At 47.3% G+C, this 26,701-nt stretch overlaps 1 protein-coding gene across 4 annotated transcripts; it reads right to left on the bottom strand.

Annotated features, from left to right (window-relative positions):
* Positions 1-26,194, bottom strand: nedd4a (NEDD4 E3 ubiquitin protein ligase a). 4 transcript variants are annotated; one of them, XM_035525125.2, is made up of 29 exons: positions 25,964-26,194; positions 25,264-25,337; positions 23,722-23,800; positions 23,559-23,597; positions 19,372-19,425; positions 11,041-11,091; positions 10,543-10,604; positions 10,296-10,398; positions 9,478-9,641; positions 8,929-9,043; positions 7,680-7,847; positions 7,448-7,519; positions 6,755-6,874; positions 6,395-6,667; positions 6,043-6,120; positions 5,736-5,790; positions 5,599-5,657; positions 5,288-5,353; positions 4,939-5,168; positions 4,348-4,469; positions 4,189-4,259; positions 3,841-3,936; positions 3,379-3,452; positions 3,043-3,103; positions 2,747-2,806; positions 2,433-2,540; positions 1,968-2,064; positions 1,580-1,652; positions 437-1,357 (listed from the first exon to the last, which is right to left on the bottom strand). In XM_035525125.2, exons 1-29 carry the CDS (start codon positions 26,033-26,035, stop codon positions 1,255-1,257), a joined length of 2,799 nt encoding a protein of 932 aa, XP_035381018.1. In that variant the 5' UTR covers positions 26,036-26,194; the 3' UTR covers positions 437-1,254. The 4 variants fall into 4 exon arrangements, with proteins under 4 accessions (XP_035381016.1, XP_035381017.1, XP_035381018.1 ...); XM_035525126.2 differs by lacking the exon at positions 11,041-11,091; XM_035525123.2 differs by lacking the exons at positions 19,372-19,425; positions 23,559-23,597; positions 23,722-23,800; positions 25,264-25,337; positions 25,964-26,194 and adding an exon at positions 15,627-19,339 and having other exon boundaries at positions 1-1,357.
* Positions 26,195-26,701: the final 507 nt, after the last annotated feature.

Here is a 26,701-nt window from a genome sequence, read left to right as displayed (position 1 = left end):
TTCATTTCCACTGATTTTTATTTTTAGCCTTTTTTTTTTTTTTTTTACCTGAAATTGTGTTGCCATCAACACCGGCATCCAGCTGCTTAAACCATTATGATTCATCACAGATTAAAGGCATATCACCCCTGACACTGTTCAGTTAATAACAATGCTCCTCTGCTTAAAGCTCCTAACGAAAAATACTCCGTGAAGTTAAGAACAGCTCCGCTAACGCCTCCCGAATTCACCTTATAACGCAGTGATTACTCATTCAAGACAGGTGAAGGCATTTTAAATTTAACAGTCAGATAAAGTACTAGAGAACGAATGTGCATGTGTTCACCACTGTCCATGTAAACATTCACCCACATCTGATAGACAGGCAAAGCTGATGATTTCTCTCAGAATCAAACACGAAGTGTGAATGAGCCCACTGGCAAAGACCAAGACACTGTTAAGACTTCATTACCGTTCCTTCTTTTACTTTTTAAAGACCTTCAAAAAGACCATAAAAGTACAAAATTAGATATTAAGAAAAGTTGACTTTAGACCAAAAGTTTTCTAAAGTGGGCCATTAGCAAATAAAATTAATGTAAACAAATTTAAAGTGTGTATAAAGAATAAATTACCACGAAACACAGAGACGTTTGGGTGTCTTAGGTGACTACAGCTGCTTCTGCAGAGACAGGGGACCATGTCCCTGGATGTAACCCAGCTAACCTCCCGCTCAGATCCACAGCCAGATCATGACTTGTCAACTTCTGTAAAGACCTACAACTATAAAGCAACTAAACGATCACGTTTTACAAGCTGTAGAAACTAAACTATGCTGAAATTGTGTCCATTTCACAATATAATATGGATATAGAATGTCCTTAAAAAAGCTTAGACAAATGTGCAATATATAACGTTTTTTGCCCAAAATACATAAGGTAAAATCTCTAGATATTTATTCATTCATACATACATAATTATTTGGACTTGATGTACAAAAGCAAACTTAATTTCTGTAAACTTCATAAACATAAATGCTCATGATACAGAGCTGTAAGTAGTGATATCAACGTGCAGTTCTTCCTCGAGGCGAGAAAAATCGGGTTTCGGTCCACACTCTTGTGACCGAGTCTAAACCTTTAAGCTTCGTCTCCGAGTGGCGTGTGTGCCTCGCCCGCCTCGCCCGCCTCGCCCGCCTCGCCCGCTTCCTCCTGACCTGGCAGGCCAGGTGCCACCTCCATGGGCTGGCAGTGTGGCCACAGCCAGGCGGTGCCGACCTTAGTCGACCCCGTCGAAGCCCTGCGCGTTCTCGATTGCCATGTGCAGCTTCTCCCGGAGATCCTCGAATGACTCATATGGAGGCAGATCCAGACGGTTAAAGCTGAAAAAGAGAGAGAGAAACAAACAGAGTGACATTGAGAGAGACAGAAAGGGAAATACAGATATAAATTGAAAGACAAAGAAAGAAAGAGAGAGAGAGAGAGAGAGAGAGAGAGAGAGAGAGAGAGAGAGAGAGAGAGAGAGAGAGAGAGAGAGAATATTTGATTTACGATTCTACAGCACAGAGAGGCAGGTGTGCAGTGATGGGTGCAGCTCTACTCACCACGTGTGGGCTCTGGGCAGCTTGTCTCGGGTTCCCCACTGCTCAATTGTGAATAACTGAGGCCCGTTCGACCCTGAGCACACACAGTCAACCGCACAACGTTCACACGTTAAAAGCTGTTTAAGCTCACCATGTTTCCCTAGCTTCAGACAGACAGAGGCACACGCGCACATGAGAACCTTTCCTCAAGCCTGCTACTGCACAGTTCCGTATCAGCACGCCTTCTGGAGAATTCTGTGAAGTTTGTATAAATGATTATTTTTCCTTGTTTTAAATGGAGAACAGGCTTGTCTCCACAGCAGACTGGAAGTTAAAGGTTTGTAGTTGGTTACACCTTCAATTTAAGGCTTGACCAAGTGACAGACGGTAAGAGGAGGGCAGGACTGACCGTAGAGCTCGGCGAATCCGTTCATCGGCACACGGGATGTGCCTGTGACAAACTGGAGCAGACGGATTCGCTTCTCGGCATCCATTAGCAGAACAGTCTGGAAGAGAGAGAAAAAAAAAAGATGAAGGAGTCCATTTTACACCTAATCTATATAATTACTGACAGTTAACCAGCAAAGGCACACCATACTAGTGCAAGGACATCTACAGACTGAGGGGCTTTGTTTCAGTTTGGTATAAGCAGTCTTTGACAAGAAATATCCATCCATTTTCAAAAAAATACCATCTGGACTTCCAAACTTCTCCAAGTCTGGAAATGAGGAGCTTTCACTGTCTGCACTCTTCTACATTGCCCAGACCTCCAAAAAAAATACAGCAACTTCTGCTGAGTGGAGGGGCGGCGTCAAGCCTGTGAGGATGAGCCTGACGACATGGAGACTTGGTTTGTAGGAGAGACTACACTCACCTTCCAGAACCACTGGATGACAGGCTGGTTGGCCGCGTAGCCGTTCTTATACTTGGTGTTCTCTCTCCAGTCATTCACATCCACATCTCCCAAACCACACATGAGCAACTGGAGAAAGGGTGGGTCATGGAGGAGTGATCAAGAAAGAAAGAAGGAAAAACAAGAGTGAAAGATAGAAAAGGGGATGAGGGAGAGAGAGAGGGAAAAAGAGAGGGGGGAAAGAGGGAGGGGTGGTCACTCTCAGTCTGAAGTGGTCACTGCACCCTTCACTGCACATTACAGAAGCACCTCGTCCTCTCAGACGCAGGTCTCACCTCCAGCTCGTTCTCATCAAAGATCTTAATGAGATCCTGCGGGATGAGCTCGTAGAAGCCCTGCAGGGGTCACATGAGACAGAGTAAGACTCACGGCTGTAAGTCACCTTTTAATCCAACCAGAAGCATTACAGGCTCTAACAATTACAGGTTATTACAGGAAGCATTTTAAGGAAGAGTTTATAACAGTCTGAAACTGGAGGGCAAAACCCCAAGAAAACTGCAACAAAATCACAGGAGTGTGGATGTGTGTGATCCATGCTCAGCGAACCGTGCTCAGTGAACATGACCTTTACCTCCTTGAAGGAGCTCATTTGCCTCTGAATCCGATTCACGAACCTCCACTGCATCACGTGGCTGGAAAACACAGTCCAGATTAGATCACAGTCATTACGGCCGTGCAACAGCACGTTATCCTGCACCAGTGAGACCAAGACTCCAAAAACAGGACTCATCACACTACAAAGATCTTTCACGGTGATGACCACGGTTTAATCAGTGGCCCGTGGTTCTGTGTTAACATTCAAGAACCACAGAAAAACAAGGAACATTCCTTAGAGCACTGTACTGTAATTGCAGGCATATGAGAAGACTGCATGCAGTTCCTTCTGTTACCACAAGGGGGCTCTTACTGGATGTATTCTTTCTTGTTGCTGTTGTCCACAACAATGTCGGTACCCCCTGGTTTCAGCTCGTGCTGGTGTGTCTAAGAACAACACATTGTTAGGAGCATTTAACACTGAAATGATCCAGTCAGCCTTTACTGAACGTTTACATCAAGACTACACTTTACAACATTGACTCATTTTCTCATTTTGAATCTTCTGGCCATTCTAACCTAGAAATAAAGCTATATTAGGAGACTATTAGCGTTTCTTTGGAAAACACTTTCCAACTTTTGAAAAGTAGTTTTGCTAAATATTTTATACCTATCAAACTAATTTCAGATCTTTTAATGGGAGGTCTCCATCTGCATGATTCTGGTCTTCCCTTTTTACAGATTCAGGACCAGCTGCTCCTGAATACATCCTGACTTTGACCGTTAGAAAGAAAACAGTAACACTGTTCTCAAAACAGCAGGTCAGAGGCCGCACCTGTCCAAAAAGCTCCTCATCGATAGTGAAGCGCAGGTCCAGGTCAGTGGGATCATTCTCTAAGATCCATTTCAGAGAATTAAAATACTCACTGTCCTGGAATAACACACACACACACACACACACACACACACACACACACACACACACACACACACACACACACACACACACACACACACACACACACACACACACACACACACACACACACACACACTCTTCAGTGACTTTACTAGAGCATATATGTTAGGTGAAGTGTGACGCGTACATTAAACATCCAAGAGGTACTTCTATCCCCCAAAACACAGATCCCACATCACTCACCCCAGATTCCATATTACTTACCACAGATTCCATATCGTGCAATGTGATTGGCTTCTGCAACATCATTTTGTAGAATGGGCGAATAAAAAATGCTATAGATAAAAACAAACAAACAAAACAATAAATACATAAACATTCAGAACATCACAAACAAAGCAGCAAACCATGCATGCCACCCACCATCCAGCAGTTTCCCATGGTGCACTGCCATTCCTGCCACGCGCCCGATGAACTTGAAGTAGGAGAGGTGATCCTCGTTACAGAGGCCTGAGTTGGGATTGATCTGAAGTGTGTAGTTATCCCTGCAAGAGCAGCACACTGCCTTTCACAACCACTCTGACACTAGGGGTTTCAAACCCCTACAGCAAGGCTGGCTCAGTGCAGTCATGTCACACATCCATCTTTTCATTCACATGGTCAGATCAACTATTGGAAAAATCTCCTATAATAGTAAACTTAGTAAATAATAGGCTGAATTTCACTAATTAAACTCATTAGCTGGTTGGTTGTCTTACTGTTTCAATAACACTACACTTAAAAAGACGCTTCTCCACAGAGATTGTCCACTAATAGTTTGATAAAGTCCAGATCTAGGGATAATCTGCAAGTAGAAACTACCCCAACAACAGTAAAAATACCCCTACGTCTGTAAAACTACTCCAACACCTGTAAAAATACCCCTACATATGTGAACCTACCCCAACATCTGTAAAACAACGCCAACACCTCTAAAATACCCCATAGGTCTGTAAAACGAAATTCATTACTTACGTGGCAGAGTACTCAAACAGCCCATAATAAGGATTGAACATCTCCTTGGAGATGAGAAAGAACCACTCTCGGGCCACACCCCCGTAGTCCAGGCCTTTTTCTCCTGCAAACTCCACCCAGAGGCGGGCCTTGAGGAGGTCTGGCCGCTTGACAGACATGATGGGCCGGTAGGAATCCTCCAGCACGGCATTCCGTCTCACTGACATCTCAAAACGATTCGGGATGTCTGCCTGGAGACGACCGACAAAGATAAAAGGAGAAAAGACAAAGGAGGAGATACATATTCAAATAACGATGCCACCTGTTTTGAGATCAAAACAAACAAACAGTGGAATGGAATGGGCCTTACTGGCTTCTTGAGTTTCTTGCGGAAGTACTCGTACTTCTGTTTGTAGTCTCTGGAGTAAGGCACAGCCTGGAACAGACCAGCAGAGACACGGGTCTAAGAGTCATTACCGCTCACCCACACCTGTGTAGTGCACAACGCAGCTCCCATGACTGTCTTGAGCTGTGTCAGAATCTAGGACACTGTGCAGAGCACGTGTTGTAAGTTCAGGAGCAAGAAATGTGCGTCTATGCGGTGAGCACAGACTCTTCCATTCCCTGAGAATTCCCTGTAGCCATGGAGCTAATTTGCTTTTTGGAAAACTATGAACTCACTGGTCCTGTGATGGCAGAGCTCTGCAGCCTGGGGTCCTCCCACTGCGTAGTCTTAGTGTCTGGGGAAGAGCAGAACCAGCTCACCACACTGTCAAACTGTTTCCATGTTGTGTCTGTGTGTGTCTATGTGCGCTTACTGTGATCAATGTAAAAGATTCTCCCATCACTGTGAACCCTCTCCTCCCAGCCGGGCTACAGGAGAACACACACACACACATACACACACACATACACACATACATACACACATACATACACACATACATACACACACACATACACACACATACACACACATACACACACATACACACACATACACACACATACACACATACACACATACACACATACACACATACACACACACACATTTTGGGGTGAATCTCATTTCCTCCTTAATCTCAAACTACTTAAATTGAATTATGACCTCTTTGCCCTCACCGGTAGTGGTCCCAGGTCATTGGGGTCAAGTGAAGGTCGTCTCCTCACGTGGGCCGGAATCTTCAGCCTGGGGTCATCCTGCACGTGCGCAGGAAACAGGGAGGCAGAGACAGGAAGTGATGTTCAGTGATGCACTCTAACATGCAAATGAGAGCTTTAATAAAGGAGTTTTCGGATTGTCAGATCTGGGTAATCATGACCAATCTCACCTACTAAAGAGGAGGATTAAACAAAAAAAAAAAAAAAAAAAAAAAAAAAAAAAAAAAAAAAAAAAAATCACCACCTCTGATGTAGCTTCCTCCACATTTACACACACACACACACACACACACACACACACACACACACTCACCCAGGTCGTGGTCTTGGTGTTGTGGTCAATGAAGAAAGGTCGTCCGCTGGGGGCGCTACGCACCTCCCACCCAGCTGGCATGCAGCCCGCATACTCAAACGTGTGTGTGTGGTGGGGGCCGGGGGACTGTGGGGGGCCGGGGGACTGTGGGGGGCCGGGGGAGTGTAGAGGGGAGGTGTCGGGCGAGAGAAGGGGCGGGGTGTACACCGTCGGGCTCTGGGAATGGACGCCCCCGGCGACTGCCGTCGGACTTGCCTCTGCTGGCTGGATGAGCTGAAGGAGAATTTGGACGGTGCTCAGTGTTACCACTGCAACAACTACCCTCATAACTGACCTACGGGCTGGGCGTGTGTGCCCTACCTGAACTAGCGGCCGTGTCCATGTAGTGGTTCTGCTGTTGTGGTTGATGTAATAAACCCGTCCCTTGCTGTCCCGTTTCTGCTCCCAGCCTGGGGGCAAACCCGGGGTAGTGGGCACCATCTGGGGAGCGCGAGAGAGAGAGAGAGAGAGAGAGAGAGAGAGAGAGAGAGAGAGAGAGAGAGAGAGAGAGAGAGAGAGAGAGAGAGAGAGAGAGAGAGAGAGAGAGAGAGAGAGAGAGAGAGAGAGAGAGAGAGAGAGAGAGAGAGAGAGAGATTAGCAGTCACACATCCTTATAGGAAAAAAGAAAAGGAATGACGGATGAGCTTCACCAACCCAGCAGTGAGATCAGGAAACGCAGTGCACGTGTGTGTGTGTGTGGTCAGTAAATACAGCATGTCTGTTGATCCACGCAGTGCACGTGTGTGTGTGGTCAGTAAATACAGCATGTCTGTTGATCCACTTCTCTGTGTGCTGCAGCTGGGGACGTTGAGAAGGGTGATAGTGAGGACGTCATCTCCCCATAACAGGACACCTACAAACACTGTGGAAGCCAAATCAGCCCTTCAACCTTCATACCTGACTCCAGACCAGTGTGAGGAACAGTGTGTGGGAGGAAGAATCAGTGTGTGTGAGGAAGAGTCTGTGAGAGGAAGAGTGAGAGAGGAAGAGTCTGTGGGCTTGACGGAGACTCACCATGGGATGAACTGGGTATTCCTCCACTGCCAGCATCTGGAGACTCCCCCTCCGACTACCGTGACCCTGCGGCTAAAACACACACACGTGCACATACACAATCACACAAACATACCATTTAAGAATAGACTTGCTAAATGGTAGAACGACTGTGGGGTGAGTGTGTGTGTGTGTGTGTGTGTGTGTGTGTGTGTGTGTGGTGTGCACGTGCTTAAGGAGTGTAAGGAGTCACCGTGAGACAGGCGTGTCTGTCAGTACTGTAGTCTGTAGTCTGTAGTCTGTTGAAATCCTCGCAGAAAGTGAATCTCAGAGGAGAGAGGGGAAGAGGAGAGTTCTGGTTCTGGTTCTGGTTCTGACTGCTGTACAGAGTGCTGTCATTCTCACTGATGATCTCCCAGCTCTAGGAAACACACACGCACGATCTTCAGTAGAGGGCAGAGCGCGTAGATAAAAGTCCCACATGTTCATGGGCACACACTCCTCTGAGAGTGTGAGAGTTCTGCAGGGACAGGCCCAGTTTTGTGTATTACTGCAGATACTACAGACTGATTTCAGCTTCTGCTTCCTGATAATTTACATCTAGACCCGTTAAACAGTTCAGAATGTGGCACCTTTTGTTTGAATGTCTGACTAACAGACGTCTCTGACCTCTGTGTGAATAAATGAATAAACACATTCACTTGCTTTGATTCCTGGGTTTGGTTTGTGAACACAAAAGGACAAAACCACCATGTAGGACAGACATCTGTGTGTGAGGGAAAAGCTAGAAAAGACAGAATGCTTGCTCACAGCCATTACAGAGTCACTGGACATCAGAAGACACAAACCACTCATCCCTGAGGTCCACGAATCATTGGGCTTGATGCAAACAACGATGAAGTGCGATTTATTTAAACTCACTTCAGGATTGTCTGCTTCTCTCTTTTTTTCTTTTTTTTTTAAAACTTTTGCTCACCTAAAATTGGACGCTTTGCTACCACAGATGACTGCTTCTAGCACTTATTGATTAGTATTGACTGGTATTGATTAGTATTGTATGGTATTAATTAGTATTGACTGGCATTGTTTGGTATTGATTGGTATTGCACTCATCATTGTTTGATATAGCAGTTATGTTCATTTTGTATGTCTAAGTATCAGCATTGATTCCTGTATTGATCAGTATTCTAGTTCAACAGTATTTTTGACTCCATCCTACTGTACTGGCTAGGATACATTATATGAGTAGACGACTAAGCAGTGTCATGTGGCGAGCTGTGTATCCTGATACAAATATCAGGAAATAAAAGATGAAATTCCCGTCTATAGTGTCATGTTCATCTTTCCAGCTCAAATCTAAATGTCTTCAGTGTACAGCAAACAAAAGAGAACTGGCTTTGTTGAGCCAACAAAGACAAAGGGGAGTGTTTGTGTGTGCACGTGTGCGAGCAAGCATGTGCATGTATGCGTGTATGTATATACATGTGCGTGTGTGCATGTACCTCAGGGGACTCCCTTGGGTCGCTGGTTTCCTCATGTTCAGAGATCTGTCTGCGTGTGATGAACGGGTGCTGGGTGTGTGTGCTGTGTGTCTGCTCTGCCTCTCTCTGCACATCCCTGACACACACACGCATGCACACACACACACACGTTTAAAGTCTCAGTGTCACTTGTATAAACCCATAAACTTTTCATTGTACAGTAGCACGTAAGACGTAAAGACCGAGGCCTGTTCCACGTATAATGACATATTCCATTAGGGCAGCCGCACATTACAAGCATGCAGAAAATGACCTAATTACGAAGCATCTCAGAATTAGACTCTGTGAGCAGGACCATGATGTTAAGATTAGAATGATTACAAAGCCAATAACAGATCCAGAGATATTACACAACACACACAATGAACAACATTATTACATGAACAACACGTTTCCCTGCCTGTGCACGCAGGCAGGCGTGCGCGCGCACACACACACACACACACACACACACACACACACACACACACACAGTGAGAGCGAGAGCATGTGATGTGTAGCTGGCATTACTGTATAGTGGGTCTGGACCACTGGGTGGTGCGGTTTTCATGGTTGACATAGTAAGTACGGCCGAGATTGTCCTGCCTCTCCTCCCAGCCAGGGGGCAGTGCAGGCAGCTGCTGCGTGTGGAGCGGCCCACATAGCTCCTGATTCTCCAGGAACTCCCAGCCGGGCTGTGAAACAAAAAAAGACAATCAGTGCCAAGTCCTTCCAAAATGGGCCTCCTATCTCTGTCATGAACACGACAGAGGACAGTACTGGAGATGCTGACTTCTTCCCAGAACTCTCACCCAAGGCTCAGTATGCCAAAACCATGTGTCCAAAAGACACGCACCTCATCCTTATCCATTCTACCTTCCAGTTTAAAGTGAATTGTAAATAACAAAGTTTGAATAACTAATTTGAATCAGTTCGCTTTTGGAACGATTCAGAAGCCGACATACGATAGAACATCAGTGTTTGGTGCATCTCGGATACGTACTAACTTACAAGCTTCTTCACACGTGACATTGTATATGATTCGGGTTTAAGGGGATTTGGTTGTATGTTCTGAACTGGTGTTTCTAAACACAGCATTACGGTACTGTGAGGCTCATTCACAGCTCATGGAATACCAGAGGAGCTTTTTAAGTGGACCTGGGACTGTGGTGCTGACCTGGCCCAACCTGATCCGGTCCCCATGTGCTGCAATGCTGTTAGACTTTGTGGAAATGGTCAGATATGCATGTGCTACATGCGGAACATATCGGGCTCCAGTAAGGCAATCAGCAACAGCATCAGAACACAATACGAACGGTATCTGAACAGTATCTGAACGGGCATCTTACATCCATCTCTTCGGTCTGCTCGGGCAACTCCTCCTCCGAGCCACTGCTCTTCGGTAGGTACGTCATCTTCAGCCTCAGGTGACCTTTGACCCTCGACTTGTGACTGCATGAAATGTGTGACAGACAAATAAACAAATGTACTATTACAGTCCAGTTACAAGCGAACGCACTCGAAATCAGAGCATGAAAGGTCACAAAAACAAAACAAAGAAAAAAGTAAACTAGCAGTTAAAGAAACATTGCAGACCTTCTGGGGTGCAGAAGGAAATCTTTGAATGTGTATGGTCTCTCAGAGCCTGGAGCCTCTGTCTGAAACAGCAGAACGAGAAAGGTTACACATGTATGCTTTATTACACAGAAAACGAGCCGCAAACCCTGAGCCTCATCATAAGCATGCGTGTAAATATTTATGACCATGTTGACAATAATCACCACAGTTGTGATGGAAGGTGTCGTCGTAATTTACACAACAGCAGCTGGTGCTGCAAAGCCAACCTGGGCCAAATAAGGGCTTCAGTGTTCAGATGCAGGGTGGAAATATGAGCAGAAACTCTTCCTCGGTACTGCCCAACATCTGCTGAAAGGCTGGAAGAGCTGGGGGAGGGTTGGGCTTTGCGTTCAGAAATTCCCAGCAGGGACCATGGGATGCACACGCATGCACGCACGCAGACGCACACACACGCAGACGCACACACACGCAGACGCACACACGCACGCACGAGACAGAAGCAGCACAGTAACTCACTGGTATTTGGTGCAGAGGAATATCCACTTGACCCAAGAAGTCATCCCGCGTCTGAGGGGAGATCACAGGACTCGAGGTTTAAAAAGTAAACTTTAACTTCTTACCTGAACCCCCACCCCCGCCTTGCCCAGACACCTTTGCCCTGTTTCTCTTCCTGGAACGACTCGGCCAGTCATTGCGGGGACCATTTTACCATCTAGTGCAGGACATGCCACGTGCCTCTCAGGTGAGCCGTAGCTCCAGGTGCCGTCGTCTCGGCTCCGCCTGCATGTGATCCCATGACCCCGGTCACCACTGTGACTACCATGATAAAAACAGTAAACATTTCACCTGCTTTCAGATCCCGTTTGGATACTGTTGTTTCATATGCCAACACGCCACTGACGCTCAGAGTACACGGCACGGACGGCCCGGAGTTGGTTGTGTTTACGCTTGTGTTTGCGCTGCTGGAAACTCAATAAACACAGAAATGCTGGATGGAGTGGGGTGGAGTGGGGGGGGGGTCACCTTTCCTACCACAAGACCAAACTATCCACATAAACTCCTCAACAAACCCATTAAACAATTAAACAACAATCTAGTGATTTTTGTATTGTTACAGCAGTGTGAGCACAATACTCTAAAACAGACCGCAAAATCTCCTGCACATCAAGAAGGAGTCTCTCTGTTCTCTCTGTTACACAGCACCACACTGGCAGGGAAAAGCATCTGTCATACCCAGACAGAAGCTACCAAACCAGCACAACACCCGTGTTTTGTCCACAGGGGGAAAAGCCTTCTTGGTAGCCTTCTCATGGCCTAAGCAGACCTGCTGTAACTGCATGACAAACCACAGTGCTGCCCTCCTCCGAGGCCCCGCCCACCTCCGACTCTGAGCTGTGAACAGTACAAACACCAAATGGAGAGCGCCTGTACCGTCCAAACCAAACTTCCAAAGAGACTCCCATTAAAGGAATACTCTAACATACTTAAAACCAAAAGTCGACACAATAACCATCTTAACCGAAGACTAAGTAGATATTTGGTTTTGTTTAAAGTGTGAATAAGACCAGCACTCGAATACAATTGCTCTAAAATTTGTTTGTGCACACTAAACAGATGGGGGCCCTACAAGAGCTGATCCTATACCGCAACACAAAATCCACCAGTATGCAATGGTTTCAAAAAAACACATTTTATGTCAAGAACTTGCTTTATATCAATGCAATGTCCATAGTGCCTGCAGTTGTCTAGTCATTCATAAACACTTATACTGTGTGTGTGTGTGTGTGTGTGTGTGTGTGTGTGTGTGTGTGTGTGTGAGTGAGAGAGAGAGAGAGTGTGAGACACTCCCAGCCAGTCTCTCTTTCCTCAAGCTTGGCTCTTCTACCAGAGGTCTGGGAGCTTGATGGTCCTGCAAAGTATCTTAACTGTTCCCAGGACTGCACTTTTCTGGACAGAGATCTTGTATGTTGTTTCTGGCATCTATTGGAGCCATTCTCCCAGTTTGGGGGTCACAGCCTCTAGCCACAATTAGTACTTCAACTTTATGAGTCAGTAATACAACATTCTTTTAACCAGTTGGCCGCTCAGACAGATTCCCGTCTTACTCAGAATCTACACTCCACATCACAATAATGGAAGAATAGTCTCCATACAGATTAAAATTCATACGTCCAACCTCTGAAATTATTTAATGCTAATGTTAATATCATAGCATAATCAACAAAATGTAAAATACCTAACTATAGAAAAGTTAACAGATAGCGTAGACGTCCTTGTCGCGCTAGACGCAAGCGCTTTTTCAGGTAGCCAATCAGCACGCATGCGCAAAGCGGGACAAAAACAGCGGGTAAATGCGGTGTAATTATCCAGAGCGGTTTAGCCTGGCTAACGTTGGTTAACGTGTGAGGAAAGAAGAAATGGAGGGCAAAGTTTTGAGGCACGAACTCTGCTTAAATAAGCATTTTCTGAACCTGGTACTCCCGGGGTTAGCGTGCCTTTTTAAATGTCTGCTTCTGGACTGTGAGAATTGGCTTTTCTACGCAAAGGCTCGACAATTAGCCGCTGAGCTAACTCGGGTGTCGCAGACTCCCGGAAGACCCCTGCAGGTGCCAGGCTGCTGTGCGCTGTGGTGGACTGGGAAAGCCCTGCCAGAAACAACTCTCTTATCTTACGATAGAGGAAGCTTGGAATCTTGGGACAGGGTTGGAAAGCATTCCTCCTGCTCCAGGCCACCAGGCTGGATAACAATGGAAAAAACCATGCTGTTGATACCAGCACATCCCTGGTACTGTTTATTTAGGGTTTATGATTTAAACCAGTAACCAGTAAGTTCCAAGGTCTAAGTGGGATACATCCCCAAAGATGATGGAGTGACCGAGCTGTGGGACTTCCAGATACAGACAGACAAGAAGGTAACGGCTAACCAACCGTACATAGTGATGGTTGACAAACAGCAGAAGAGGGCCATAGTGATAGATGTGGTGATCCAGAGTGATTGGAACATCAGGAAAAAGGAACGTGAAAAGCTCAAGAAATACCAAGGGCTGAGAGAAGAGCTAGAAAAGATGTGGGGGTGAAGGCAACTGTGGTTCCCATTGTAACCAGAGCACTAGGGGCTGTGACTCCCAAACTGGGAGAATGGCTCCAACAGATCCCAGGAACAGCATCTGAGATCTCCGTCCAGAAGTGTGCAGTCCTGGGAACAGCTAAGGTACTATGTAGGACCCTCAAACTCCCAGACCTCTGGGTGAGTGGGGAATTTACACACACACACACACACACAAATACGCACACCCACGCACGCGCACACACACACCCACACGCACTATAATATGCAAAATTGAAAATAACTGATTTAGATTTGGTCCACCAAAAACCAACATTTCACAATCTTAATTTTGTTTACTTATCTTCCCTCCAAAAACAAACAAACAAAAAAAACCCCCCACAAGATCTGTTGCATATATTAAACATATCTAGGCTCTATAGTCACTAATGCACCATGATGTCCCCTCGACTCCAGGCAAGCTGAAATCGTTGTGATTAATCTACTGTTTATGGGGATTTCGTTCTTTGTTTATGACCCCTAGCCTTGTCTACAGTCATAAGCTCTGAAAGGGAGTCACGTGGCAGCCCTGTGTAGGTTGGCACCGTGGGCCACTGCTTTTAGCCACGAAACAGTGGCCCAATATACACAGACGGTAAGAGGAGCTGAATGTCGAAATGAGACTCTAAAAGCCAAGACACAGCAAAGGTAATGGCTGAACACGTCCACGGTGCCAGACTGCGACGCCAAGAGAGATCAGCAAGAATATCGGCAAAGAGGAGAGGTGAGAGAGAGACAGAACATTCATCAGAGCAAAAAGGACATCAGAAGAGTACACAGGGAACAGGACACCCGCCCCGACTCCCCCGTCAGCCGTGCAGTGGAATGAAGGGCCAACAGCACTCCTCTCTCATTAAATTCGAGTCGAGGGCACTGGGCATCGCGGCCACAGGGGGCCAGACAATCTGGAGACAGGCAGAGTATTTCTGACGCTTCACATTCACCGGCCAGCTGGGGCGCGCTCCACCGGCCAGCTATAATTAGCTCCAAGGTAAATAGTTAAACAGGGTACTCCAAGTGCTAACAGAATTTTAAAAAACAAAAACAAAAAAGAACCCCATCCCTCTTCCGCGCATGTATACAAACACGCGCACACACACTCACTAACGCGGGAGGCCTCCCGCGAGGCAAAATTGTGTTCTAAACCTTTTTTTGAGAGAGAGATAGAGAAACAGAAAGAGAGATAGCAAGAGAGAGAGAGAGAGAGAGCGAGATCTCAAACAAGCAGGAGATACAGAGAGAGGAGGGGAGGGGGCTTTAGGATGGCAGTCAGGAAATCCAACACCTCTAAGTGTTTGTTCACATGGGCTTGTTAAGTGCATGACTCTGGCCAGCGTCAGTGTCCGATGGCACATGCTGAAGTTAGCATGTGCTGGCTTGACGGAGGCTGTGTAGAGCCGCCTGTCAGCTCTCATGGGTTAGTGCCTTGAATACATGCAAGTTCCTCACTTAAGTTTATTTTTAAGTTTATTAGAGACACTATTTCTAGTCCCTAATACTTCTGCACAAACACTAACTTTACATGTCCTAAAGTAACTTCTTCAAAGCAAGGCACTGTTTTGCTTTTACTCTGTAAACACTGTAAACGCATGAAGCCATTAACTCTTACGAGTGGAGTATTACAGGGAAGAGTATAGCGCACACACGTCTATCAAAACTGTACAACGATATAGACACTTATGTTCACTGCAAAGTACACCATTAGTAACTACAACAACAGGCAACTGGCAAACAGGCAACTGTAAAATAACAGAAAAAAGTTTGCTCTTCCTTAGTGGAACTATAAATTAGTTTAACATTTTCTCTAACTTGCGGCTGGAGATTTCGCAATTTCAGATATATTTTTCTAGGTCTATTTTTCTAGTTGCCGCCTGTCCACTTCCCCTTTACTTGCTTTAAAAGAGCCCCCCCACCCCACCCCACCCCCAATTTTCTTTGCGTGTAAACGGAGAGAGCCAAACTTGTTGTCTGGACCGTACAGGACGGGAAGGCTTACTGGGAGGCTTTCTCCAGAGCAGGTAACAAAGTGATCCTCTTTATCGCCGGTGCAGGTGTCTTTCGGAGAGTCCCATTTCACCTTGGCGGAGCTGCCCCGACGCACGTGTATGTGTACGTGTGCCATTCCGTTCATAGAAGCAAGGGGTTTAGTGTTCAACACATGACACGTCGTCCCGCCGTTCGAGCATGGCACCTCCAGGGAAACGCTCCTCTTCAGGCCATGCTGGGACCCCATGTCCTGCAACGCATCCGCCGTTCCAATAGCTGGGCAAGTGTGGTGTCTCCTCTCGGCTGACGGCTTTCCTGTGGGCAGCAGGCAGGCCGAGGAGCTGCGATGCAGCTTTGGGTTACAACACGCCCTCGGGCCGGCCACCTCCTCGGAGCCGTCGGCGTTGACCGTTGCCCTGGTCGCGCTTCCTTTCCCAGGAGGAAGTGGTGGCTGGTGCGCCGGCATGTTGGAGTGCCGCTCCGTTCGCTCCGGCCCTCCGGTCGTCTCTGCGGAGATGCTGAAGTGTAGGACAGGCCTGGCATCGCGGTACTCGGCGGACGGGCCGCCACTCTTGGACAGCCTCAAGCCGTTGACGGCCGAGGCTACGGGAGCCTTTGGCTGCGCTTGCTCCTGCGGTGCATCCGACGCCGACAGCCGCAGCTGGTGCGAGGTCTGGAACGGGCCTCGGGCCGAGGGGGTGGGAAGAGGAGGGAGGGGCGGAGCCACGGGGCTGACGGGCGAGGCTGGCGGCGTGGTACACGGACTCTGCGGGAACACCACCAGTGAGGTGCAGCGACGCAGCGGAGCCCCAGGCCGGCGCCGGGACGCGCTCTTCTCCGCCGCCGCCTTGCGCTCCAGTACGTCCGTCTCGAACACGGCGCTGCCGCCACTGCAGTAGCCCACGTCGCTGGCGGCACTGCTGCAGCACGAGCCTCCGTCCGAGGCACACAGACCCGCCGCCTCCGGCTCCTCGGCCGCCCGCACGCAGGGCTGGAGGGAGATCTGTAGTGAGCTTTTCTTGCTCCCGTCGCCGCTGTTCACTTTGGGCAAGAACACGGCGGTGTGCCGCTGCAAGCCGCCGTAATCGGGCGACAGAGGCGGCAGCGCGGGGGCCAGCTGCCCCGGGGTCACCTTCACGTGGAAGGAGCCGGCGTGGTGCGCGGCGTCGGCCGGGTTGTGCTCGCCCGCCCCGGGGCCGTCCTCCGAGCCGTGGCTGTAGCTCTCAGACAAGGGGTCGGTGTTGCTTCTCCTCGTGGCAAAATGCAGGCGCAGACGACGCGCCATCCGGCCTCTCTAATCCCCGGTTGAATCGAGCGGAAAACCAGACATGACAGGGAAAAAGATATTCAAGAAAAAACGAAGAAAAGGGAAGCGGGGGGGGGGGGGTGGGGTGGGGGGGGGGGAACGCCGCGGCACACAGAGCGGCCGAGCAGCTGGTCTGGATCCCACGCTGTGATCACAGTCGTTAGCGCCTGCACAGCGCCAAAATAGCTCCCGTGACACGCCGCATACCTCTCACGGCTCCTCCGACACTAACGGCCACTGCAAGTCAAACGCGGCTTGGAGAGAAGCTGTGGCTCTACCGCGCAGTGTGCTGTGACAGCGAACACCCGGTGGTCTCTCTCTTTAAGGAGCTGGAATTAACTCCAGCTTTGAGCTTTCCTGGAGGCAGCCGCAGCGGGTGAGCAGAAGCCCCACAGTGCCGCCTCCCCCTCCTGCCTCGCTGTGGGGCGGACCTCAGACCCTTGTGAGAGCGGGGGCGGAGCACCAGGAGTGGAGCCCCCGCCCCCTCTCCCCACAAGGTCCGGCGTCTGGTCACCTCACCACAAGAACAACAATCTGGGGAACAGGAACGGCTGGCGAGTGCTGGGGTCAGACCGCCTGCCGTGGAGACCGCGAGTAGAATTACAGGAGATCGGGAGGAACGGGTTAATTCCGTATCAATCCGAGGATACCGGTGTCTAACAGTGTCCGTAGACAGGAGCCACTAGGGTTGTGGAAATATTTGGGAAGCTGCTGGCGAGCTTCTGCACACCGCTAAAAGTCAGCAAGCTTAAAAATGAATGCCTGACTCAGCTTTGAAGGCGTAAAAAAAGTGAGAAAGAGGGAGAGGGGGGGAGAGACCTCTGCCAAGCCAACTGAAGAAAGAATGGGAAAACAGTTTTCTGAGGAAAAAAAAAACAAAAAACATTTTGCTGGAAGCTTGAATCTCTCCCTGCAGAGCTGCACAGAATGCCCCGGCAGTGTCTTCTGTCGGCCTGGACAGCCCCAAGCTCCAATGCACCAGGGCCCCCAGGGCCCACCGTGCTCGTCACCTGAGCTGCAGTGCTGCAGGCAGTGATGGCCCTGGTGCGCGAGTCTGTCAGTGCCATTCCAGCGCCGGTAATCACAAACACCTGCACGAGGCAGAGTCACCGAAAACACTGAAAGACACTGAAGATGGTGGCCAGAGGCGGGGGTTCTGATTGAGTAAATCAATAATAAGACCTATCATTCTTAACTTAATGCTGCCTTACATTATCACAAACTATAATATAAAGGCAGTACATGTCAAAACCATTAGTAGTCTAAAAACTACTAAGTAGCAATTTATTAACAGTTTACTGACTACACAGATCGAGGTGCACTAAATCCCACTATCACCTGTGAGTAGTCATCTGAAAATCAGAGTTTATGTACTCAGGAAGGACACGGCTGACCAGTTGTCAGAAATTCCCCACACGAGTAAACGCCGACATACATCAAGTTGATTCAGATCCAGCAGCGTGTCAAGACGCAGTTGGGCCGTCTTTGTCAGATGACTTGGGCGACTTTTCCCCTTTGTTAATCCCATGCTGGACTCATGCACAGGGGCTTTCTCTCGCTCCCTCTCTCGCCAAACGATGCCATTGACCATGAAGCAAAACACTAGTCCCACTGTGTACGGGTTTGTTTAACCTTCGCCAGGATTTGGAGTGGAAAACCGCTCATACGTGATGTAGGGAAAAGAACGCCCCGTCACACAGCACCAGGCTTTTACAGAGTTCCAGGCCGGTTTCGTTCTTGCTTTAACACTACCCCCGGGTATGATCCATTTCCAGCATGTGCGTTTTATGGCAACGCCCGGTAAAAAAGTCATCCTTGTCCGTTCACTGCAAATTAGCACTCAGGTGGACGCCTACCATTCAGGCGCGGAGCCAAAGCTAACAGTGGGAGCAGCCTCGGAGCCAGAACCAGCCACAGCCCTTTTTACGAGGCTGTTCCATTTAAGAGTGCTGATCTGGGATTAGTTGGTGCCATGTACGATAAAAGAAATAAATGCCTGCAGTTTTCTGTCGCTCTACGACAGCTGATAGGGCTGTTGCTTTATTTTAATTTTTTTTTTTTTGGTCAAAATAATGTAGAACCTTTTCACAGTGGTTCAACAGTGTGTTTTAAAAATAATTTTGCAAGGTAATCACAATATTCTGTCCAAACTGGGCAGTCATGGTAGCTGATCCCAGGTGAGCACCCTTCTGTGATTAACATTGGTGAACACAGCTTTACTACAGCTGATTCCGCATCCCCATTCATTTCCGTCTTAAATCATGAGGGGTGATTCAGAAAGACTCACCAAGCCTCAAGCTAGTCAACATTACAAATTCACACTAATTAATTTACACTGAAATCACATTTTAATCCTCTAAACACCATGCATGCAATTTAGATTTCTGGCTCTGAAGTTACAGTACAATAATTATGTAAAATATCAAAAACAAACAAAAAATGCACATACCAAACGATTCTCATCAAACACTTCTAGAAGTAGCCGATGCTTCCTCGGGTGGACCTAAGGGACAACCAGATTTCACCATTATTCATTCATTATTATTCAGTCATTATTATTCATTCATTAATTATAAATTTCTCAACAGGTCAGTTCCTCACCATCACGCTGCCACAACGTGGCATTACAGCTGCACACTCACATTTTTTAAATATGGCATCACAGTCAGATAAAACACTAGGCTTAGGAAACAATTAATGCTTTTAAACGAAGGTGCATTTTCAGAGTAGGTGCTAAAACATCACTAGCTGGTCATGAAGCGTTTGGGGGGGGGGGGGGGGGGTTAACCCTTCCAGCAGAGGTCATGCCCAACATCATCACCGCAGCGAGCACGTTCAACAACCTGCTGACACTGCACTGCGTGCCAAACACTAGAGCGTCCTCTGCATGTCATACACGCTTCAGGTGGACCGGGTGTGTTTTGAAAGCACGGACCCGTGTCATGTGGGGCTCCTACAAATGCAGGACCACCGCCCCAGGACAGACAGGAGCGCCGCACGTGAGCCGAATAACGGCAAAGCCGACACAGTCGAACACCCGTAAAGCGGCAAATGCGCCCAGCTGTCAAAACGCTGGAGAATGACTGATGCGCATCCAAAACAAAAAAAAAACAAAAACGAGAGAGCAAAAGACATTTGCAAAATCACTGCAACTCTAAAATGAAGTGTGGATCAGTGACAGGGGAAATGGCAGAACATGTATGAGTGACTAAAGGTTACAGCAAAGAGAGAGAGAGGAGGGGGGGGGATTTAGTGATACTAAAGCGTGAGCTGGGGGCACACGAAGGTGTCCAGTCTGTGGTTTCACTCCAGAGGGACTCTTTAGTGTCAGCTGATGATGTGTGTGTGTGCGCACAAGGGCGTGTGTACTGTTAACGGACAGTGACTCATTACAGCGCTCCCCAATTTAAGGACGCTGGCCGACAGGGTAGGTCTGTTTTAAGCGAGAGACACACCAAACTGACACTGAAGAACTAACGCCAACTGGGAGAGACTGACGAGCCACTGCCCTCAGCTCACTGTCGCCGGCCGTCGCCTGTGTGTATTTACACTTCAACACGTCGAGCAGACTGCAGCTGATGACACACACACAAACACACACTATACACCTGCGCTAAAGAAAAGCACTCGGGAAACAACAGCTTTGTTCTGAAGGTTCAGGCTTCTTCTAACAAGTATACTGAGTTCTGATTATCTCCCACCTCTTCCTATAACGAGTATACTGAGTTCTGATTGGCTCCCACCTCTTTCTATAATTAGTATACTGAGTTCTGATTGGCTCCTTCCTTCCAGAAAATTACATAAAGTAACAGACAGTAGCACCAAATTACTTTCCTTGTTGCAAAATACGTCTGTCTGTCTTGGTAGATCAAGCCACAATGTGACCAAAAAGCCTTATGCAGTTGAAGTCTGTATTATCTCGCTTTGAGTCAAATTTAGAATGAGCAGCCAATCAGAAAACTTCTTCATAGCCGACCGTCGAGATGCCAATTCAACGTGCACAATCAGCCAAAACAGGACTGAGACAGAACAAATTAGTGCAAGCAGGAGCCGCCAGCCTTACAGGCCCTGACACTGCCCAGTTTAGAGCCCACATGTGCCAATTAGTTAATTGGTTAATTGACTGGTTGTTCAGTGACTGATTGCTGTAGTGCTAAAGCAAATGGAGGACTGTAAAAACCATGGCGCCACTGAACACATCGCGCTCCATCGACGACATTCCAAGAGGACTGGAGCTTAAGCCACACAACTCATCCTAGGCACTTCCTGCAACAGGAGCCTTTGACCCCTGCCTTGGGCATGCAACCTCTGACTCCTGAGGTGGTCAGGCCCACTCGTAAAGAAGCACGTCTCGGTTTACGGTCCTGCTGTATCCAAGCATGCTCCGTGCCAGTGGGGTTGGGAACGCTATCCCATGCCGTGCCGTCCTCTGCGCCAGTGGGGGGCAAATCTACGCCTGGGTGAAAACGCGACGCCCTCAATTTCACCTTACAAGAACTGGAAACCTCCGCTAATGCACTGCTCTCTAAATATAGCTCCGCTACCCAAAACACGTTTCTCGGGAAAGACAGCACAGAGGGATGCAACCAGCAGGAGGACACGTCCACTCGCGCCAGACAGACGCTGTCGGTGGCAGTTTCAGTCCTGAGGGAGCTCAGGGGCCGTGCCCCTAGGCCGAGCTGGTCCAGCATACACTACCACAGCCAGGATCCACCGTACCATCCCCAGGGCCATCGAAGCCCAGAGCAATAATATCCAAAATGTCCTTCAGTCTCCAGAGGACATCAGCCTCAGTTTTTCAGCCACAGCAGCTCGTTTAGAGATGATGGACACGAGGGCTGCAGAGGCTCACCTCCAGACACAAGTGCCCACTGGACTAACACTGAGGGCAACTACAGTTGTACCTGCAGGAGTCTCTCAATCCAAACTCTATGAAAAAAGCTAAAAATGTACAAAGGTTGAACGTACAACTATATATGCAGAGACACTGAATCCTGTGCACCATAACTCTGGATAAGACCATCTGCCAAATGCCAGAAGTGTAAATGTGGAGATTTTTCATTATTCTGCTTTGTGATGAAGAGCAATAATCACTTCCTTTATCACATCTGGTCCTCCAGCCACTTTCTCAAGCACAACCAAGGAGTGGGAGTATGACAGCATGTTCCAGACCGGCCTGGCTGCTTGCCTTCATCACAAGCCCAGTGAAAGCTAGATTTACAAAATGTATAGCAGATTATATTTTAAAAGAAACGCCTGGAGGTGCAGAGGTTGAGTGCACCCTCCCCTTCTCCCTGTATGCAAACACATCACTCTCTGCAGAGGCAGGTGAAAACTGAGGAAACCCAAACAGCACCAACAAACCAGCACCACAGACTCAGAGGACACAGAGGTTGAGAAAAACACCTTACAGCCCCGAGCTGAACAATGAACATAGCTCTGCGTGTGCGTGTGTGTGTGTGTGTATACGCAGTAAGAACACAGAGCTAAACTGCAGGCAAATGCCCTGAGACAACAAAGATTTGAATCAGAGCAGTGCTGTGTGTTAGGCACATGTGCCAGCAGGGCCAACGCGATTTCGCTCTCGGCCGATCTAAACCAGAAAGCTAGAGCTGACCCTGGATCGGTCCTCCACACCAGTATGCGTGTGGCAGCCTGCAAGGTTTCGGCATCTTTTCCCCTGCCTGTGTAGCCATGTCCTCGCATGCACAGGGAATGGGACAGAGACGCTTGTCCTCAGGTGGAGAATGGTGGGACGGTAATGGAAGGCCGCTGCTGATATGCAGAGGATTTGGTTTCGTTTAATCAAGGAAAGATCAGATGCATTAAGCAAGGTTTTTAAAGTGTTTATAAAAGGTTTTAAAAAGGTTTGTCAGGATAGAGAACCTGCTAAGCTTGGAGAGCATGACTGGCTGGAATATCTACACGCTCATCTGCATATTACACCTACTGAAGAGTTAAAACACTATTCCCGGGTGCCACAGCGACTGTAGTGAAAGACAGAGTCCATCACCACCGCCATAGGTTCTCCTGCTAGTGTTTAGTTATTTACTGTGCAGATACTGAATAGAAGTATTAATTACTTCTCTCTGAATAATTTATGTACCTCTTACCAAATATCATTAGTCATTTCTCAAGGCTTAGAAGCTACTCCTATGAGTTTTGTAGCAAGTGAATAGCAGTGGCATCTTTATTCCTTATCTGTCTGTCTGCCGTCCAGTGAGGACCAGAGCTGGATGGGGTCCCTGTAATAAAGGCAGGAGGCAGCCACCCTAGCCGGGACTCGAACCCGATGGTTAGACCCGGGTCTGATGGGAGGTAAACGCAAGCGCTGAACACCAGACAAAAGAGCAGCTCCCTGGCATGGCAGACAGAGCACACATCTAACCTTCCTAAGTGACGGTCTCTGTCACAGTCTCCTTCAGAGACGGTTCCTCTCCACTGGCATGTGTTGTAAAAAGATGCCAGCCCAGGCAGTGTTAGGGTCAGGGTCAGCGTAAGGGTCAGGGTCACTGTTAGGGTCAGTGTAAGGGTCAGGGTTAGGGTCAGGAATTTGGCACCCCAGTGATACGTCATAAAAACTGCACTTTCACAGAAATATGTAAATATATTTATCTGGAGAAGACAGTCACTTACTCTGAAAAAGAATTCCTCGTTCCACTTCGGATCCAAAGTCTGAACATTTTAAGAAGAAAAACAAAAACAAGCAAGCAACAAAACAAACAATGAATAACAAATTTTAAATGGAACATAACCGTATCTCTCAGAGCCTGAGGGTGTGAGTAAACAAATGGCTCACCTTCTTGATGGTTTTTGTTTGGAGACTGGTCAGTTCTCCGTTTACAGGATCATACAGTGAAAGTCTCGTATATGGGTCACTGCAGATGACAATAACGGCAGTAAACACCCAAAGCTTTAGTTAAGTGGGACTCCGAACACAAACATACCTGGAGACCTTTGTAAAGAACCCTACATCGCAACATCCTACACGAGTCCTTTCCTAACCTGATCAAACCCATATGAAAGGCTTATCACATGGCATCGCGGTTCTTCAAAAGTGTTGCACACGTTAAGGAAACTAAGGGGAAATTAAGTGTTTAAAGCAATTCACACACTAGACGTTGAACGCATTATTTATGCAGTGTGACCTGTGGGAAATCCTCCCACACCCATCAAACCTTTAAGATGATATAGAATGTTTTATTTCATATATAAACACGCACAAATACAAAAAGCTTAGAGATCATATGTGCAGATGTTTGCTCTAACTATACAAACGTGCTAAGCATCCATTTTAACAGCCGAAAGCAGAGAACAAGCTGACAAGATTGTGTGACCACCTGGAGGTCAGGTGCAGTGAGACCTGTGTGTCCAAAACAACTACAGTTCTGAATGCTTTTACAGCTTAGCTGTAAAAGGCAAGCGTAGAAGTACATTAAAATCAAATAACCCTGCATATAAATAAAAAACAAAGCAATCAAGAGTAGTAATGCAGTAATATGACAGGTTTAACTGGCTCCACAGACAACAGGGAAGCTTTGCTTTAATGCCAAGACATGCAGCCTGCTTAGGTTGCTAAGGAAACATTAGCAATTGTTTGAAAACATCCATGTGAAATACTTTATTATTCCTTTCTGAAAAACTGGTTTATGGTTAAATCTATTAACTCTCAAATCATTTGTCTGGAACATTTGTCTTGATTAGACAGGGAAATCACAGAGTACCGTGGGGAAATTTAGTAAGGTCATGAAGACGAGAACAGACGCTCTCGCAAGGACAGCAGCGAAGACAATGCTGCCCCCCAGTGGACGTACAGGCTACAACCTCACAATTTCACTTAGGAAACCATTCCATAGGAAATGACACTAGTAAACTGGGCCTAATTCACTCCAAAACAAAGATGGCTGGAACAAGCTCAGTGAGCATAGCCAGACACACACAAAAAATTCCAAAAATGAACAAAAGCCATCATCTAATTGTTCAGGAGACACCTGTGATTAATGGAGAAGGGTATCAGGCTGCCAGAATGACTTCTCAACATGTGCTCACTTGAGAGGTGTTTATGGTTTCAACTCAGTGCTGTCAAATCAAACTCAGAAACCAGAGACCGTGGTGCTGTGTTGTGAGCAGTGTCACCAAAGAACAACAATACAAACTAAAACACTGAAGAGAATAAAAGTACAAAATTTAGATTTCATACAAAAGCAGTAATCCTCTAGTAACAATCAGATCTGACAAGGTCACAGTGTACACAAAGTTACTTATGTTATCTTTGTTAAACAAATAGACCCTAGCTTGTAGCCTGGATAGACCAGATTAACAGTTTATGTGTAAGACTGACCTGGCACCCAGAATATCCTTCTTGGCGAGCCCAATTCCAGCAACGACTTTCACTCTCAGGATTCTGGATTCATCCTGCAGGGGATATAAAAGTATTCATTCACACTCAACTGCGTAACACATTTTGTGGATACAAAACATCAATTAAGTAAAATATAGGAAACATGGGTTGTGTATACCAGCAACAAAATAAATGTATTTCATGTTTGCCAGTGCTGTACAAAACCAAGCTAGCAGGCTAAATGATGGAAAGAAAGTGCGGCCTTGCTTGCAAACTGACAGCATTTACTGCCGATTACGCACCGCGCGATCTGACCCACATAATCACGAGACACTAGGGAACGGGGAAAAGATAGTGACTTCAGAGGTACTACGACAACTTTTCCTAACTAATACACGCACCAGTGCAACGTTAACAAATAATGTATTACGGAAATATACGTAGCCAACAAAGTGAAACAACTTAGCACATTTGATTCAAACTCTAGATATGATTTTAGTCCGAAATGTCTTCGCAAATTGAAGAAGCCTTGACTTCAGATTTCAGGGAATCCAGCAATGCACAGAAGAAGCCCGCTGGCTCTGGTCCGCTTGCTGATCATGTAAAGTTACTGGTTAGCTACGCACGACCTCCATAAATATCAAGCACATATCAAACCACTTCTATCTACCTAACCACCGACACGGGCGGACTCGTTTACCTCCTCGGCGCGCAGCCCCCGGATCTCGGGCACGAGTGCAGCCATGTTATTCGCATTACTCGCGCTGCTCATATTCTCAGCCCGAAAGTTGCTCGCGTGAGTCCGAACGAAGCCGAACGACGAAGCAGTCTGAAGAGCTCGCGCGGGGCCTCGCGCCGTCGGGACTGCACTATCACGCGCACCGAGGTTGGACGCCTTCAGCCTCACGTCTTTACTTCCGTTTACCTCGCGGCCGCCTCCCGTGTCGATGACGTGGTGGTGAGGGGTATTTAGGTACAGCACGCCGGAGGGCGCGTGGCGTGCACGTTATTGGTCCTGTCCTACAGCACTGACATGCACAACTTTGTGCTGTTTGTCATTATTATTTATGTTTTTGCTGACTGTTACACAACATGCATATTTTGATTTTAATCACCTCAGGCACTTTTTTGTTTGTTTGCTTGTTTAAATTGCATTTTATAGACACATACTGGAGCAAACTAGAACTACGCTGCACTGATTTTTGGAATAATGAATAAAGTACAGCTTTATTGAAAGGGAATTCACAAACTCATGAGATTGAATTATTGTTGTTTTTGTTGTTGTTGTTGTTATAAGGGACTAATAAAGCATATTATAAGCAATACTCATATAACCAGAAATCTATGTATTGTTATATGAAGACAAGTCCAGACATTTTGACCGAGGTTTAGGAAACTGATGTGTTACAGGTACACGTGGGAGGGTATCAGGGACAAC

The sequence above is a fragment of the Electrophorus electricus genome, chromosome 6 (assembly GCF_041902795.1).
Source record: "Electrophorus electricus isolate QZ-2024a chromosome 6, ASM4190279v1, whole genome shotgun sequence".
Lineage (NCBI taxonomy): Eukaryota > Metazoa > Chordata > Actinopteri > Gymnotiformes > Gymnotidae > Electrophorus > Electrophorus electricus.
The sequence above is the reverse complement of the archived record's forward strand: the minus strand, read 5'-3'. Positions and strand labels throughout refer to the sequence as shown.

Coding starts and splice junctions, on each gene's coding strand:
- nedd4a (XM_035525123.2), bottom strand. CDS start 16,901: ATGGCGCGTCGTCTGCGCCTGCATTTTGCCACGAGGAGAAGCAACACC. Junction 3,104..3,378: donor AACAAGAAAGAATACATCCA/GTAAGAGCCCCC, acceptor TGTGTTTTCCAG/CCACGTGATGCAGTGGAGGT. Junction 1,358..1,579: donor CTGCCCAGAGCCCACACGTG/GTGAGTAGAGCT, acceptor TCTCTTTTTCAG/CTTTAACCGTCTGGATCTGC.